The sequence below is a fragment of the Mercenaria mercenaria genome, chromosome 9 (genome assembly GCF_021730395.1).
Source record: "Mercenaria mercenaria strain notata chromosome 9, MADL_Memer_1, whole genome shotgun sequence".
Taxonomy (NCBI): Eukaryota; Metazoa; Mollusca; class Bivalvia; order Venerida; family Veneridae; genus Mercenaria; species Mercenaria mercenaria.
This window is the reverse complement of record NC_069369.1, coordinates 79,919,124-79,938,731: the sequence shown is the minus strand read 5'-3', so window position 1 is coordinate 79,938,731 and position 19,608 is coordinate 79,919,124. Positions and strand designations below refer to the sequence as shown.

Sequence of the window (19,608 nt, the reverse complement as noted above, 5' to 3'; positions counted from 1 at the left end):
TTTTGGTGTTTTCGTTAATTTCTAGGCATTGTGTTTGCATAAAAGTGCTTTTGTCAATGGATATCTTTTCTCTTATATATTAGCAGGCATCTCAAGCAGAGATACTTTATACTGGCAAAGTAAAAATCTAGTACTATTTCTTTATTATTTTAATGCGAGATTACTATTCGCCCTTTACTAACAAATAAAATAGCAACCATGCTAAGGACTAATAACTCATCAAACATTTGCACGGTTTATTTAACAACTTCAATATTTGTCTCATAAGCAAACACTCATTTGAACATATTGAAAAAGTAGCTTCTTACTAAAACGCAGTAAGCACAAAACACACAAAAGCAACATAAAATCCCTTTTATATCTTTAGTCAAAGCACTTCTTTTTTCTGTAGAATGAAAACCTTTATCTAGCCCACAACAGTCAACAGTCAAAACTCAAGACCTTGTTGCTTCACGGTCTGCTTGTCTTGTTGGTACACAAATCCCTGACGTATAGTTTGAGGCGCAGCGAAACCTCGTGCAGGAAATGCTTGCTTTTCTGGTAGGACAACTGCTTTCCCTATACGTTTTTCACGATTCTTTTTACTGTAAAAGAAATTACATATGGGTGAAAACTACTCTAGTCCTGAGTAATTCAGACTTAAATACTTATGAAGAATACCATCTGACTTATTACACGACATGAGGGTGTAATCAATGGTCAATAATGGTTTTTCTGCTTGACAATACATTCTTAAAATAACGTACGTTAGATTGCTTTAAAGCAATTATGAGGGGTCAGAGACAAAGTGTTCTAAGTGCATACAGGTAAGTAATTATTAAGAACAGTTTTTCATTCACCCCTATTGATACATTGCAAAAATTGTTTGTTTAGAAGTTTATGTTCAACATAGGCATTTTTAAAAAGTGTTTGACATATGATAACATTGTGCTTAACATCTTTGTAGAAGGCGATATTGGAAATAAGTTGTATGTATACTATGTACTCTTAATATGTCACCTTCTTAAAATAAAGTTATTATTATTATAATATTTGCCATTTGATATATCATAAACTTATGAATACCATACATTTAAACTGTTATGCATACCTATCATCTTTTGTGATTTGAATCGCTTTGCTCTCTATATCTTTCCAAAAGTCCACTTATGAGTAGCATTATACTTACCATTTATTTTTTACCATAATCAGAATGAAAATACCGAACACCAGAAGCAATAGTCCGCCCAGGCTGGCAACAAGAATAACACCAGTGTTCAGTCCTCCCAAGTCAACTGTGTACACGTATAAAAAACAATAGATAAAACCGTCAAAACTTTCTCAGTCATTGCAGGAAAAAATACCTTTCCATAGCGTTGGGTGTGTAACTAAATGTAAATTATATCTGTAACGTATTACATCATAACCAGTCTCTCCAAAGACAACCCTCAGTTGAATAATTATGAGTTTGAGAAAAAATGCTACATTTTGTAGAAGTGTAACTTATCTATGCTTAAAGAGGAAAATTAAGCTCACCGAAAACTATTTTTAAACCGAGATAAAATGTACAGTTGGAGTATTTATTGTGAATTCGGATGATATTGATAAGGTCCTGTCTAATGTGGAAAGCGGTTAAATTCATGGAATATGTATTCAGTACATTTACCTTTATCGAGAGCAGGTGGTACTTCACAAGAAAAGGAACCATGTGAATTGTGACAAACCAAGGTATCATTGCAAGGCTGATAAGCACATTCATCCACATCTTCGTCACAACTGATACCCTTCCATCCATCAGTGCAGTTACAAAAGTAGGAACCGCCTGTATTTGTGCATGTTCCAGAATTATTACATGGGTTTCGTGAACATTCATTTACATCATTAGCGCAGCTAGAACCTTGCCACCCGGCAGGACACGTGCATGCGAAAGAGCCAATTGTGTTTATGCACGTTTCAAAACTTTTGCATGGGGTTTTCTTGCATTCGTCTACGTCGGCGGTACACTTATCCCCCTCCCATCCATTTTTACATAAACATCGCAATCCTCTTCCTCGCTTTTTGCATAACTGGTTCTGTCCACACATGGAACTGATAAAACATACTTAAATTTTATAAAACGTTAATTTAACTTTGCATGAATGTAAGTTGATAGACCTACATAAATGAAAACAATAGTTATTAATTAGTCCATATCATTTCACTCATAACTGATTTCATGAATATGGACGTGATTAATGAAATAACATATTACTTTCATTCAAAACACATCGAGAAATTCATGTCTGTCTCTGTTCAAAATGCGCATTATCCTACAGATTATTGAGGTGTTAAGTTATAAAATTAACGCAAAATGATACCACAGTTTAGGCTCCATAAAAGTAACTAAACGTTATATGGAGAATTTTACCTTTGTTGACTATATCGTGAACTTGTCTCAACTCATGTTGAGATGAGTGGTCTTGGAGTGCAATTTATTTCGAAATATTGCGAGGGTATATTAATAAGTTTACGTACTGTACATTTACATTTGTTCTTATATGGAAGCTTATTACATGATAAAATACTTAAAACAATATTTTTGTCCTGCATTCCGATAATACGACCAATACCTTAGCACAGAATACCTACTCATTGAGACATTGGTCTTGGCACTTGTCCCCCATCCATCCCTGTGTGCATTTCCATTTCGGGTTAATTTTAATCTCGCAGTGTTCGCCTCCACCATTTTTCCAGCCTTGCAAACAGTTGCACCTGGAAAGAAATTTTAAACGAAGTTCTGAACGTATTAATAAATGATACAGGTTGGACAAAACATATACACAAACATGAACGATGGTGATAACGCGACACTACGATGATGTGCATGGAAAAAACATATCAATATATATCAGGACAGGTCAGTTACGTCAAATAGGCCACATCAGGAAATATCTAAATACAGATGCTACTTAATCACTAGTAAATTCTCTCGTCACCTCAAGCCTTGATTATTGCAATGCGCTCTTGTATGGTGTTCCGAAGTCCTTATTGAATCGACCTCAAAATCTTCAGAAAACTGCAGCTCGATTCATAACGAGAATATGGCGATCACATTACACCGGTCTTAAAGAATGCAGTTACTCACAGAGTGGACATTAAGATGACCAATCAACGATCTAAATTAAAGACTTGCTAGAATTCTATCAGTCAGTAAGACATTTGAGATCCAAGAACAACTCAAAACAACTAAGTATGATGATCGTAGTTTTTCATCAGCTGCACCGAAGTTATAGAATACTCTTCCGGCTACCATTAGAGACTCAAAACATAAAAATATGGATATTTTCAAAGGATCATTAAAAACACATTTTTACTTCAAGTTCTTCGGAAACCTTGTACTTGAAAGCAAGCTGTTGTATGACTATGCGAAAGGAGTTATTTACTTTTGTTTATTGTTCTTTAAATATCTAGTAATATCAATATGTAGAGTCAAACCTTATTCTAGCTAACTGCCTGTGGTAATTTTAATGCTGATTTTTAAATGTATTTTTTGTGTTGTATTATGTGTCCATATCATTTTGTTATTATGTAGTTTGTACAGCGCTTTTGAACGTTTATTTTAGAGCTGAAAAGAACGCTATAAAATCTGGTAAATAATAATTATAATACAAATAATAATAATGATGATAATACGCGATAGTACGGTGATATAATTGCGAAATTACGATACTACAATAACGAAAAACGCCATATCACGATGGTGAAAAAACGACAGTACTATTGTGAAAATACGATAGTATATCGTGTTATCATCATCGTACTGTCGTATGAGCGCGTTTTCATTATCGTAATATCGCGTTATTATCGTCGTAGTATCGCGTTTTCGTTATCGTAGTTTTGTGATTTTGTGTTTTTGTCATCGCACTATCGAGCATCGCGTTTCAGATCAACACATGACCTATCGGAATTCCGTCAATATTTGACAAATTATAATCCACGGTTACCAAGTTCCGACAGGTACCAGTTATCAACAAAACAGTTGATTTGACCTGATATGAAATATTAATAAACTGATAAATTTCCCTACACTGCAATTTGATTATCTGTACATCGAATTGTATCGACATAGCTATGGCTTTAACTGATAGATTAGGAGAAACACATACGAGTTTCTCACTCATAATATGAACGGTGTGTAATCTAACAGCGGAGTTAAAATGAAGGATAAGAGTAGTTTCCCTTGAAGCAATGAGCATGGTAAACATAGCCACAAATATATAGCAGATGGTTTGCTTAAGATACCTATCAACAAGTTCATTTTGATTATATGAAAGATATCAAAAATGAGAATATGTTAAAAAGGGGGAGCGGAAAGAGTAGGTAACAAGTGGACGGGACATGAAATAGTGGGTGAGTGAGTGAGTAAGAAGTGAGTGAATGAGTGAGGGAGGGAGTGAGTGAGTATGATCTTACATCGAATTGACAAAAAGGCCATATATCACCAAGAAATTATTAAAAAAAGTCTAAAAGCATTTGTGTAAAAACATATATAATTAGTGTTACAATATCAGCTGCAAACATGAAAATATTGTCCGTTCCTTTTGTAAAAATAAAAGTACTTTGTTTAAAAAATGATTTTATGAACAGTATTAGAAGTATTTGCAGCTACCCTCAAATCATATTGCAATGAGAGCGTTTCTTTTCTCTCTAGGCATTCGTTTGCTTCACACTTGCGATGTCTTAAATGCACTAAGACCAGAAAAAAGACCTTGATTATGGATGGTATTCTAAAATCTGTAAATAAAATTTTCTTGCCGAGCCATACACAATATAACCGTAATCTAGCTAAGATCTAAGCAAAGGAAAAGCTCATAGTCACAGTATTGTTTCTTTATTTGACAAAAATTAACAGACTAAGTTTTCTATTTTGAAAATTTAAAACCAATTTTCCGTGGCAAAAATAACACAACCAGCATACAAGACACCATATCTAACATATGAAAACAAACGGACAATAAGCAAGTTGAAAATAGGGGCACTGCCTTTGAAAACCACCAAAACGTCTCCACTCCATGCGTCCGTATGCGTAGGATTTAGGAGAAAAGAGCCACGTGAGAAGTCGTAACACCATCAAGTAGGAGAGCCTAACGACTAACTGTACAAGGTCAAACTGTGTTTTTCAATTTTGTTTTATTTCATTTTATTTATTTATTGATTTATTTTGTTTACATATTGTATCCACTTTCAACATTTGTTTCGTTAGATTTTACAAATTTAATTTTAAGTAGCTTTCCTGCATTAAACGTAACATTTTAATAGTTATATTTATGGAATATTGCAACTACCTTGCTGATAATTAATATCACTTACTAGTACTACAACCTAGAAAACTTATGACGAATGGCATCATAATAGATAAAGCGATCAAATGAAACATTTTAAATACGAGAAGAAATTTGACCTTGAACTCTCGAATATTTGATAAACCTGTATTGAAAAAAAAAACTATTTTAATTGGATTCCGACTTATAACTGAGTAACAATTTCCGATGTTCCGGCGCAGTTCCGCTCTTATCTTCTAGAACGATAAAAGAATAAGTATATATATGGCTAATAACAAATACATTACCGCCACTTTCCAAATGTATTTTCACATTTTCCTCGATGGTAGCAAGGGTCTCCCATGTCACATTCGTTTAAATCGTCTTGACAGCTATCTCCCTATAAATTAGGTTGATGTGAATACATTGAATAAAGGTTATTAAAGTTTAATTCTGCAGCAGTGTTTACAACACAAAAGTAAATATTCGAATAAGCACTTGATAAATACGTTTTGTCTAAAAAGTCTCAAAGTCATAGATTGAACTATGCTAAGTTTTTCACCTAACATCTAGAATTGGGTAAAAAAATGTTTTAACACTTCTTTGGTATTTCCACGTGGTAAAACAAACAGTTTTCTCCTTCCTGTACCAAACACAGTTGATGTAATAGTAAATATTTGATGGTAATGAGTAACTTACTTTATATCCCCGGTGGCACTGGCAAGCCATTCCATCGTCTGTACACATTGCATAATGCAAACATGTCATGGATCCACATTGCGTGATATTCTTGGTGGCTACGTTGTTACGTAGCGCCTGTATTATATATTTCAATGGTTAAGAGCTACTATAATACAAATATATTGAAACTTCGGTCAAAGTCAACAACACTCCAGCGGGCTTCTGCTGACGTTAATACACAAAATATACGTGCATTATTTCTATTCTTGCATAGAACCTGACAGGAAGACTAAATTTATTGTTTTCATAGATGATGACATCGCGATTCCGGTACATTCTATTGTTCTTGGAAACGTCGACAAGTTTTAAATATCATTACAGGGGCGTATAAATCTACAACTCTACCAAAAGTAGACATTTATCTTTTTTCATATAATTTAAAATTTCGGTAAACTGAGGGAACACCATTTCAATAATAATAACTGTACGTACGATTTATTCTGTTTGTGAACTATTTTCAACGTGTTGACTTGTTTCTAAGATTTATATGAATTCTTTGAAATATTAAATGAAAACATGCCGACTGATACTTCCCAAACTCCTCGATATGATTCCTAGTAATAAACAATCGAATAAACTACAGCCGATTTTATCGAAGAGCATTGTCCTAACCGCCCAATTCAAAGGAGAGTTATTAAAGCGACTGGCCTCCAGATCGTTCGACGACAACAAATAATAATAATATATATTTTTGATATCTTGAATAAATGCTATATTTCTTAAAAAGGCTTTAAAACTTAATTGCTGACAAACTTTATGTTACGGAAACATGAGAATTTGCTGTTTTTACTACTTTTTACGATGAAAATCGAAAAGCGTTTGTAACGCTTTTACTCCAGGTAAGCTGTCTCGATTATAAATATCTATATTTTGAAGTCATTATTCCTTACTGCAGTTATAGTGCTATTGGTTACGACGAAGGGAAAATTTCTTTATTTCCGCGGCGGTCTGGGTTTCAATTCTGACGCGGTCATCTTTTTTTCTTGATTTGGAATTTTTAAAATATTTTAGAAACAAAAATTCATATTCTAATGTTCATAACAAGACCAAACTTCAATTTGAAAGAATTTTTTTAGCCAAATCTGGAGGTCGGTGCCTTTAACTGGGAAATAAGCGGCGCAAGAATGAATATTCGGCCCTGACAAAGCATCAAAATAGATAAACAGCACGTCAATTGCCTTGTTAATACACGATTTTTCTCCTATTAATACATGCTTAGATCCGAGGAAGGAAATTATGAAATTATATGAAATTGTAAAATTGTAATTTTATTCTTTCATGTAGAACGTCACAAATGTAAGTTTGTTTATCTCTTGTTAGTTCTTCCTGATGGAACATGGATATTTCTTCTTTTTCTTTACACGGATAATACACGTTTTTTGTATTAAGTTCTGCAAAAGCCAAAGGATTGATGTGTTATCGAACCCGATAGGATGATCTTAAAATAAATGTGACATATTTATCAATTGTTTTATTTTTGAAATAACTGCTTTTATTTTTTACGAAATCGTGGATTTGTCATCGCCTATCTATACTTATGTCAGTTTGTCATCGTGTTTCTATACCTATACATGTATGATCATGTATGTTTTCTGTAAGGTTGATTACAAGCGTTACATATTAATAAACCAGATAGGTTCGGGAACCAAACGCAGAATACGAACATATATAACACAGAAACTCGTGCAATATTCTCAGTCAGTAAACTTACACAACTTACGAAACAACACTTGTTAGATTTTGGAAGCAACGCCGGTTAGTTTAGTGTCATCAGATAGCCGCATATCATACTAAGATGCCACGCGGCAGAGGGAGAAGAAGGGCTAGACAGGAGCCCGCCGGAAGACAGGAACCCATCGGCAATGTTAGGCGCCAACTCGCCAGAAAGCCAGACACGCGCCTGCAGAAGTTGCAAGACATGAGCCCGCCGGCAATGTTAGGCGCCAACATGCTAGAAACGCAAGACAGGAACCCGTAGGCAACGTAAGACAATCTGCTAGAAATGACAGACGGGGACCCGCCGCGGAAGTCAGGCAAGATCCTGTCGAAAATGTGAGACACAAGGCGGAAGCGAGAGGTGAACCCGTCGACCAGAGAAATGGTGGCAGGGACCGGAAGCGAACGGCAGATGAGTTGGAAGGCTAGGTAGAGGACCGAATGCTTCAAGATAATGCCGGTAGGTGTAATTTCATAGATTTTGAACACCTCATGAGAGAGACTCAAGTTCTACCTAATAGACCTGTTGATAATAATTTAAGTAATCATGACGATTTTGGGTGTTGCCAACCTATGTCAGTTTATGCTATGTCTGACAGAAACGCAAGTGCATCAGGGCATAATTATTTTAGGGATGTTTCGAACAGTGGCGTAAATGTACTCCACTTTTCAACAACGCAAGCTCCAATAATAATTTTGACAACGTTTGCTTACCGTCATTACGGACAGCCGACGACGATATTGCAGTGCATTTACCAACCTCGTTAAAACAACAAATTTGCAATGGCTCGTATGTCAATCTAGCTTTAATGCTCAAAGGAGCAGTAGAGTTGTCTGAATTTTGTAATGGTTCAGTTTTTTAGGTTAAATTCAGATATGCAGATTCAAACTTCTCAAAAAGAATCTAAGGAAAAAATTAATGACATAGGGAAATGGACGAATGCATTTTTAATTTATTCATAAGTTTAACTTTCAAATCACGCGGAAAAAGTGTACGAATTATTACTTTACATGTACAATATTAGGGAAGCCGCGATGAGACAAGGGTCTTTGAGCTGGCGGGAGTATGACGAGCAATTTCGCTTACGTCAAGCTGTCTCACCGTCATCCTGGTCAAATGGTGGCGTTGTATGCGATTGAGGCCAGTTTCGAGAACCCCAACAAATTCACATAGGCACGCATGCAACGATTTTAATGCTGGCAACTGCACTTGGCCTAATTGCAGATTCAGTCATACATGTTCTTAATGTCAAGGTCCCCACCCAGACTTTAAGTGCACAAGATCGGGCGCGCCTGCCTCAACGCAAACCCAATCTCAGTCTACATATAGTAAACTTTTTGTGGGAGACCGTTCATGCAATAGGCGGGGCACCTTTAGGATCCCAAGAAGAAACTAAAAGGGAAACACCTAGCCAAGAAAATCAATCAAATTTAGATATACACAATTCAGCAAAGTCGCCAATTAAGATTTTACCATTGAAAAAATATGACAATTTTATGACAAACAGGAGTCCGAATTTTTACTTGATGGTTTCATGCACGGATTTCCTATTCAATACACAGGGCCATGTGCACTCGGACACTCTAAATCTTCAAAATCCACTGTTCTTAATCCTGACAATAAAATCCAAAATAAGTACAGAAATCACTGCTAGTAGGGTAGCTGGTCCATTTACACAACGTCCGTTCCCAAATTTAATTGTCACCAATCGGCCTTGTCCCAAAGAAAACACCAGTTGAATTTAGGATGATTCATCATTTATCCTATCCGCCAGGCGAATCAGTGAATAACTTTATTGACCCCGCATTATGTTCGGTTCAATACACAAGTTTCGGACAGTCGCAACGCTTATAGATTAATACCTATAAAACTAGCAGATTTTGAACTATTCGGTTTTTGTTTTGAGGATACATTCTTTTTTACCAAAGCCTTGTCATTCGGTGCTTCTGTAAGTTATATATTTTTTGAAAGATTTTCTAGATTTTTAGAGTTTTGTGTTAAAAGAAAATTGAAGGCGGGCGGATTAACACACTTTTTGGATGATTTTCTGGGTGCTGGTAAAAATACAGAAGCGTGTACCCAAGCTTTAATTTTTTTTGGTGAAATTATGTCTAATTTGGCGTCCCTTTAGCGGAAGAGAAAACGGAGGGCCCTACGGAAATTTTGATATTTTTAGGTTTAGAACTCGACTCTAAAAATATGACTGTGAGAATACCTTTAACCAAAATTCAAGAGGTAATTCAGAAAATCAATGAGATGCTATCTCAAAAAAAAAAAAACTACTTTAAAAAGATGCAATTACTCATAGGCTCTCTTAACTTTTGCTGTCGTGCTATACCGATGGGTAGTCCATTTTCTCGCCGTTTAATAGATTCAATCTGCGGTCTTTCAAAACCCTTTCACCATCTTCGTCTTAAAAAGGGAATTATATTGGACTTGGACATGTGGCTGACATTTCTAAAGGATTTTAATGGCTTCTAAAGGATTTTAATGACTTCATCCCAGTGTTGTTATATTTTCTGGTCCTTCGGGATCATTGATTTCAACTCATTTAGATTTGAAGATTGAATACTGCTTAAGCCGGTGCTAGGGGGCGTGGGCAGTGTTGCATTTTCCATTACTGCCCATGAACAGACTCAATCAAACCGAGTCTGCAATTTTCACTGTTTGCCTTGTTCTCGATGCTTCCGAGGGATCTACTTTTCAGATTTTATCACTGTTTCACGACATATATTGGGTTTCAAATGCTGACGTACAACTGTTCACCAATAGTGCAGGCGGTGAAAATTTAGGGTTTGGAATTTATTTCCAAGGTCACTGGTGTCATGCAAAATGGCCGACTGAATGGCACAGGCTAGGTATTACTTCGGACATTACGGTTCTCGAATTGTTTCCAATAATAGTATCATTATTTGTCTAGGGTCCTCAGCTAGCCAACAAAAAGATTAAATTTAACTGTGACAACATTGCAGTCGTTCACATCTTAAAGAAATTATCATCAAAAGCCGATAGGGTTATGTGTTTTATAAGGTTGATAACGTTACGTTGTCTTAAGCTGAATATTTTGATTAAAGCAGTCCATGTCCCAGGTCATGAGAATACTATTTGTGACTGCTTATCTCGTTCACAGTTGACACGATTCAGGGAACTCGCCCCAGAAGCGGACCTCGAACCCAGCATGGAACCCTCTTTCCTGTGGAACGTCTTCAATGTCTCGTCTATTCGTCTTAAGCAACAGACTCATCGCTAGCTTACAATACCGCATTAAAAATGTTTGAGAAATTTATGAAATAATTACAACCTCCCCATTTTATGGCCGATTCCATTAGTACATATTATTCTGTTTTTATCCTTCTGTTTCGAAAAGGGACTATCACCAAGGTCTATTACAACATATTTGATGGGAATAAATTATTTCCATAGAATTAATGGTTATTATAGTCTAAATGACAATTTCCTACTAAGAAAATTTTTAGAAAGTTGTCACAGAAGTAGGTCAACCTATGATAAACGGGAGCCGATAACTAAGAAGATTTTGGTAGAAATCTGCAATAAACTACCAACCGTTTGTTATGATTCGTATGAAACCCTACTTTTCTCAGCTCTATTTGCTTTAGCTTATTTTGGCCTTTTTCGGATCAATGAGTTGACAGCAACACGCTCTTTCCAATTATAGTCGTCCGCGGTATTCTCGCGTCATTGGTAATTTCGCGTTATTTCCGTTTAGCACTGCAGCGCCATCTGGACACTGTTTACAAACAACCTACTTTCATTTTCAGTTCAAATTTTAATCAATTGATCCAGAATGCATAGAATTTTGGTGTATATACTTTCAAAATAGTTGAAATACTTTAATTTCTATCCAATAAAACCAAAATCCTGTATTTTCACTTGTTAACATCGTTTTCGCTAATGTTTTGTTTATGTCGTCTGTTATAGATAGACCCGATGGAACGACGATCCCACAATGCCCCGATTCCCTTTAATTCCAGAAACAGACTGGATTTAGTAGTCACATACCGCCAAATTACGTCAGGGTTCTGGGAAGGGACAGCTCTTTCAAGTTTACACTGTCAAAATGGAGTAAATTGTCAAGTACTGGGTGTGGAAAATTTCAAATAATTTTACCAATATTGTTATAATTAAACTGTTAGTTTTACAAACAGACAGAGTATTACTATGTGTACCGAAAATAAACAAATATAGTGGTATGTAACCTAACAATAATTCTACAACTACAACAAACAAAATCAAAATGGTAGAAAGTGTACATGTTGACATGTGATTGTCGGGAGTATTTTAATTATATTTTGTGTCAAAACTTATACGTTTTGATACATACTGAGTTATTTTAGATTGTTTATTAAACGAAATAACTGTTATATTTTTATTCGCTTGCTTACTGCATTCCTTGTCACTAATACCGCGAGAATATAGGGGAACAGGCTAAATCACGCAATACTCATTAACGATATTTGTTTTTATCAAAATAATCAGTATGTGGTAATTCGTCTTCGTCATTATAAAACAAGCCAAAAAGGAAAACCAGCCGTTATTAAATTACTAGGCAAAATAATGGTATTTGTCCGGTTTTGAAACTTACGGAGTTTTTGAAAATACGTCCTAAACAGCAAACTCTCCTTTTTGCCATAAAAACGGTGCTATTGTGACTAGATCTCAATTTTCTAGCGTGTTATCATTGGCTATATTTAAAACACGTTACAATTCTGGACCGTAACTGGGCCATTGGTCTTCAGACTGCTATAAAACATATATACGTTGATTTCTTACGTAAGGGTATATTTATAAGCAATCGGGTATAGAAAAAATGTCAATACTGTTACTTTTATATTTAGATGTTTGGATTTTTTGGCGATTCAATCCCGTATTTGGCGGCTGACACATGCTATAGCCGCTGGAAAGCCTAACCTATACATTGGAGGATTCTCAATTGCATGATGGGGTAAGAGAGGTTTGGGTTGGAGAGGACTTAGACAGCACCTAGAGACTTATGTTCTTCTGTGCACACCGCCAAGAATTATCATCATCAATTTAGGTGGTAACGACTTACTTACAATTAAAACCCCGGACATTGGAAATATTATAAGGCAAGAGATAATTTACCTTAGAGACGCCTTTCCATACACGATAATTATATGGCTAGATATTTTACCAAGACAGGTCTGGTCAGGTTTGAGAGGGGGAAATGCTCCTATTGATGCTAAACGGAAACGTCTGAATAGAATCGGTCGCAAAATCGTATCAGAGTCAGGAAATTCAGACATAATTACAACAGATATTGATTCAGAAACGGCCTTTTATCGTCCCGACGGAGTTCATTTAAAGTTAGTTGGCATAGAGTTCTATTTAGACTCCATTAAAGACGCTGTTATGAGAAACACATATTAATAATTAGTTACACGATTTACAAATTATTGTCTGTCCTTGCTGTTTTCTTGAATGCAACATGTATTTAGAATCGTTTCTTTTCAGAATTTTCGGGGATAAATTTCAATTTGTGGCGGGAGAAAAGTTTGCCGATCAGAAGTTAACTGGGCGTAGCATACTTTAGCATTTTACTTCATTAGACTTCATTAAAGACGCTATTATGAGAAACACATATTAATAATTAGTTACGAGATTTACAAATTATTAAAGAGCTGTCTGTCCTTGCTGTTTTCTTGAATGCAACATGTATTTAAAATCGTTTCTCTTCAGAATGTTCGGGGATTAATAAATTTCAATGAAATTTATTGTGGCGGGAGAAAATTCAGCCGATCAGAAGTTAACTGGGCGTAGCATACTTTAGCAATTTTATATTAGTTTCAGTTTCATTAACTGTCAAGTGTGTACTATGTTCAAACTGTATTTAACTCTGGACCTGGGTTCCGGCTCACGCGAGTTACCAGCGTGAATCGTGGGTCTAGGGTCAGAGCATTGCAATTTACTTTTGGTTCGTTTAGTTTTATAGTCAACTTGTGTGGCATTAAGTAGTGGTGTACAAAAGGTATTGCCCTAGTACTCTGGTAATATCTTTATAGCGTTGCGTTAGAACCTTGTCTAGCTCTATATAGCCTTGCTCAAGTGATACATAGCCTGGCTGGTGCTAATCATTACAGTATTTTGCGTTGCGTTGCGTTGCGACTCTAGCTGGTTACCCGGCTAGATTTTCATTGTTACTATGGATATCCGTAGGATAATGAAGGAGTCATATCTGCTGATGCTAGTCACTGCAGTGCTGTGTCTGGTTTAGTGACACGTTTAATATTTTCCATTATTACTATGGTTATCCGTAGAGTAATGGAAGATACCACTCGTCTGTCATTTTGTCCGTCATGGTGAACCGTAGCATTGATGGAAGTTGTGCCACATTACAAGTTGTTTTTCTGTAAATAATTAAATTCAGCTGGTCACCGGTTAGAACTTAGAGAACACGCCTGGTCTTCTTTTGGTCAGCTGATTTATTCCCTACAATTTGGCTGGTTACCTGGCCGGATTGATTGTTTAGCTGGTTACCCGGTTAAACCTCGAGTGGACACAATATCCCAATATATAAGAATAAGCTACACATGCTTTTTGAATACTTTATTTTAACTATATTAATGTTTATTCAAATATATAGTATATTGAATTAAAATTGAGAATATTGCACATTTTCTCTTGGTTTTTGATTTTGGATAATGAAATAATGGTAAAAAGGCAAGAAGAATTTTGATTTCCTCCGTTATTTCAAAAACATAGCAAGGTTTTACTTCTTCCTGTCAATACTTTTGGTTATTTATTTGATTATCTTGCAAAAGTATTATGTTAGTAAGTTTATACTACCAGTAACCACAAAGTCCCTTTTTCAAACGGTTTTTGAGAGAGAGAGAAAATCGCCTAAAATGTGAGAGTTGATTGACTTCTCCTTATCAGAAACATGACAGTAGACACAAACGCAAAACGGTGAGTTCTAGTACGGGTTAATTTTAGTACAACCTGGTAATAAATAATTGGGAAATAGATTGTAGTTTTGCGTTCTTTGTTGGCAAATAAAACACGGTTTTGAGTTCAGATGCGTAGTAATCTAATCATGAAGGCCGAATGCCTGAGTGATTAATAACGACGCATCTGAACGAAAAAAAAAACGTGTTTCGCTTGCCTACAAAAGTAAAGTCTATTTCCATTCTAACACGTTAGAGATACTTTTTTAGGTGGAATAGCCAAAAGTAGGCCAATTTGCGAAACGTGTTTTAATCGACAAGACAATACACGGTAGTTTATATAAAAGAAAATCATCTTAAAAGTGTTAGAATTTGAAATAATTTCCACATCTTTCGCGTTCAAGTGTTCGAACCAGTAAAAACTTTACAGTTTAAGACAGTGGAACGTCACAATATAATCCGTCGTTATATATTAATAAACCACTGAAATAGAAATGACAAAACTATTAATACCAATATGGCATGCCAATTTATATTTCAAAATGGTTCATCAGTTCTATAGGAATATTTCAGTTAATCGGTCAGATACAGTCAGATAAATAGGTCCTAATTTTCTTCCGTTTTGTCACATTTATATATATATATTTCGTCAGTTTGTGAAAGAACATTCATAAAATTATAGGTGTATGATAATGTGATGTTTAATAAAGATCATATATTGTGTTAGTAATGTCTGTAGGTCTATGTCTATATATGAACTGAAAATAACAAATGACACTTAAGTTTAGGAATAAAAATTAACTGTTAGTTCTCCTCCTGTCTGATGACTTCCATCTGTTTCATTGGAAACTAGACTGGCCCTGTCCAAATGTTTTCCCTGACATATTCCTCATATATGATTTTTCAAAATATTACAATGGAAGTAAGTCCAGAAGTTTTATTTTTCCATACTGACATATTTATTGTCATTTGTTCTTAATATGAAAAAGGGCTATTTTAGACGCTTAAGGTAGTTCTTCACGTTCGGATCAAAATTTAAAGCTTGATTTTTCAAAACTTCAGAATATACTGAGAAATTTGAAAATTAAAAGAGTCGCGTGCTTGATTTTTGCTACACTGATTAGGGTTGTGTCTGCTTTCACGCAATGATATCTTACACAGACACAAACAAATATAATCTATATATTTGATAGTTTGACAGTTTGATTATTTCTGAAGAAATAAAGGGTAACATATTTGTAGAATATCTCTGGTGAGTAGGTCGGTAGACTAATTCAGAAATATCTGTTTTGCTGAGAGACAGAGTTAGACATGGAAATCAAATAAAAGTATGCATTCATATCCGCATGCATACTTGCCTAAATGTGTATATCAGGGCTTTAGGAACAGTCGGGGTGGGGTCCCCCCAATGATTTGACTGATTATGAAAATTATCTCAGCAAATATTTTGAGAGCGAGTCAATTTGAGCTGATTTTCATGTGTTCGCCCATCCCTCCAATCTGAAAATGCTTCCTACGGTCCTGCATTTGACTTTGAAAGACATTTATAGTTATTCAGTAAGTTAAAGAAATTAATAGGGGTCCAACACTTTTCTTCCAAATCTGATCCACAAATTAAAAAACAAAAATATTTGCAACACAGTTAAAGAACTTTAAAATGCACTATACAATTGTATCAAAGGTATTTCTGTATCTTTTTATACATGCAATGTTAAGAAGTCATCGAAAACAATGTACAAGATAAGTTTCAACATTTTTAAGCTTCAAAATTCCAATTTACACATAGATATAGGCGTATTATCAATATTCCAGAAAATCGCGGTTTTAGATACAGTTTCCAGCTTTTTTGCCCAAAAATCATATTTTGCATGCTTAGATTTTGGTAGATTTTTCACTTTAGACTCGGCACATGTTGTAGACATGTTGTAGAATATGAAAACACAAAAACCATTTCTGTGCAAATTTTTTCCATTATTTGCATTTTTGACACTAGATTGACTGGACTATTACTATACATTACAACTTTAGGCAACAATTTTATTCTTGTCATTGTTTACTTCCCGTTCTTCTTGAGTTGTTCTTCATATGATCGAAGAAAATTTTATGAAAAGTGGGGAGATTAAAATATTATTTAGAACTGAAATATTGTTTTGGTGCTAACTTACCTCGCATATCTGTATCTGAAAGAGTGCAAAATATCCAAAGCTGGTACACATGTAATTTCAAACCACTGTCGTTTTCAAATGTGTGTCCATTAATTTCGAAGGAACATTTCCCCTTTTTTGAACAGAAGATAGTTTACACATTTAATTATTTCTTTTTTTATTGAACAATTTTTTTTTAGGTAAATGTGATTACCGTTGCCAAATGAAATCACAAACAAGTGAAAATAGCAAATTGGAAATAAATACATGAACTAAATGAAACTAAACCAGTAAAACGATGCTTTAATTATATGTTGGACTTTATTAAATAAAAGAAGTAAAAATTACATCGTTGCTTGATCTTACCTGTAAGTTTTTGACATGCAAAAGTAAGAAAATGAAGAAAACCTTCATTTTATATTGTCAATTTTACAATGTCCATTTGCTACATTCCCAACCAGATTGTGGACCTTCTTTCAAATTTATCTCATTTTGACAAATATTGAAAGGGTCTCATCGGAAAGTAATCAAAGTTGAATCAAGGGGTTTAACAGGATTTAATAAAGATCTTATTTTAAGTCCGAGTATCCGAAATCAAAAGCTCTTCAAGACAATTTATCAATTAGTTAATCTTGTACAAATCTCTTGTGTCATATTGCTCAAATGATTTAGTTTTTATAAGGTCATCTTTATTAGGTTACCTTTGTCAGGCTACATCTTGTGTGATGAAAGTTTCACGTGCATATATGTGTTCATCATAGGATAAATGTATTAAATACTTATTGCTTGTTGCTGACGGCATATCCAGAAGTTCCAATTAATGATACATTTTATAAGCAGCCCTTTGCATAATATCATTCGTGCGATATGAATTAAAATCCTTTAATTATATTTGACAAGCATGGCAGAGTGTTGCCAAAACGTTTTCCTTAAAATTGTTTTAGTTTTCTTTATTTGTACTCAGTGTTAATAAATGTACATTAAAAAACACATATATGTGTACAATACGTAAGAGCTTATTACAGTACGCGCTGACTAACGCATTAACGTAACGCTAGACTGGTGCCCGTGTTTACTCAAACACGTTCAATAAACGCGACGTATTACTAAACTACTCAGGGACGAAAAACAAACAATGAGCTGTGTTTTGAATTTGGTATATTTGTACTTTAGGTTCGACGCTCTTAAGCAAATCTGTTAGATTAATCCAATGTCAATAGATGTATCAGTTAATCGACTGAATTATCTTTTAAATAAAACTGCCAATATATGGTCTTTTAGTCTTTGTAGCATCAAGCCTATACAAATACAAATACAAATACATGGCATTTATATAGCGCAAAAATTATAAAATATTCTATTGCGCTTTACAATTACATAACACACATTTAACATATATACATACAAAATATGAACAGGATTCTAGAACTTAGATTTAAAGATTTGGACATGTATAAATACTATTTTACACCACTTCTGATATTTTGTATTTTAACAAGACTACACTCATTGTTCATGAAACTGCCTAAATAAATGTGTTTTCAGTTTTGATCTAAAGCTGGCTTCAGACTGAATGTTTTTCAGATAGCTAGGCAGATCGTTCCACCATTTGGTACCAACGACCGCCATAGATCTGTCTGCTAATTTTGTTCGCCGTCTAGGGATGTTAAAGTTAGTGTCACTTTGTGAGCGAAGTCTGTATCGTTGTCGAGTAGGTACAAACATTTCCCTCAGATATACTGGAGCTGTACCATTGATGACACGGAAGACTATTACTAAAACTTTGAACATGACTCTAGCCTTAACTGGAAGCCAGTGTAATTCTTTCAGAAGTTCGGTACTTGGTTTTTCATAGGAAGCATTCTTGACTACTCTAGCGGCATGATTTTGGACTCGCTGTAGTTTATTGATTTGGTAGGCTGGAATTTCTGTAAATAAACTGTTGCAGAAGTCAATGTGAGAATGAACCAATCCATGCACTAATGATTCAGTTGACTTTGTGTGAGATGTTTCCGTATTGCCCTAAGGTTTCGTAACTGCACATGAGCTATCTGACATTTTTTCTGAATGTGATGGTCAAAGTTGAGTGTATTGGTCATAGTTACACCTAGGTCTCTGACATGATCGACGCATTTTACGTCACACCCACCAACGTTTACACTTGTGATGTTCAATTTCGCTAACTGTTGTCTTGTTCCATACATAATAATTTCAGTTTTAGATTGATTCATTTTCAGTTTGAAGGTTGTCATCCATTTTATGATTTCATTGAGACAACTGTCGAGTTGTTGAAGAACAGTTGTCTCATTTTGAGAATTTCCCGCTTGAATTTTTAACGCAATCTTGTGGTCGTCCGCGTATCCATAGAGATCAGCTGGATATTTCTGCACCACTCGGTTGAGAGCCGATATATACAGGGTAAAGATCACTGGTCCGGCACAAGAACCCTGCGGGACACCAAACCTCAGTGGCTCCGTGTCAGATGCTGACTGTTCAACTAAAACTTTCATTGTTCTGTTCGTGAGATAAGATTCTATCCATTTCAAGGGAGTGCTATGTATACCAAAGTCATCTTGAAGGATTTGAATCAGTATCGGGATATCGATGGTATCGAACGCTGCACTCAAGTCGATCATGACCACGATTGTTATTTGATTTTCATCTATGGTTTCCAAAAGATCATTATACATTTTGACCATTGCTGTTTCAACCCCATGATATTTTCTATAGGCACTTTGGTAAGCTGGGAGGAGATTGTTAGCTTCAATATGCTTGTTGATTTGATTTAGTGCAGCTTTTTCAAG

The 19,608-nt window shown here is 35.1% G+C and overlaps 1 protein-coding gene across 1 annotated transcript; it reads right to left on the bottom strand.

Moving 5' to 3' along the window:
* Positions 1–240: 240 nt before the first annotated feature.
* Positions 241–17,269, bottom strand: LOC123547567 (protein jagged-1-like). Its single transcript, XM_045334762.2, has 7 exons — positions 17,171–17,269; positions 5,979–6,095; positions 5,588–5,679; positions 2,608–2,730; positions 1,646–2,067; positions 1,169–1,274; positions 241–584 (listed from the first exon to the last, which is right to left on the bottom strand). The coding sequence occupies exons 1-7, from the start codon at positions 17,216–17,218 to the stop codon at positions 428–430; spliced, it is 1,065 nt and encodes a 354-aa protein (XP_045190697.2). The 5' UTR covers positions 17,219–17,269; the 3' UTR covers positions 241–427.
* Positions 17,270–19,608: the final 2,339 nt, after the last annotated feature.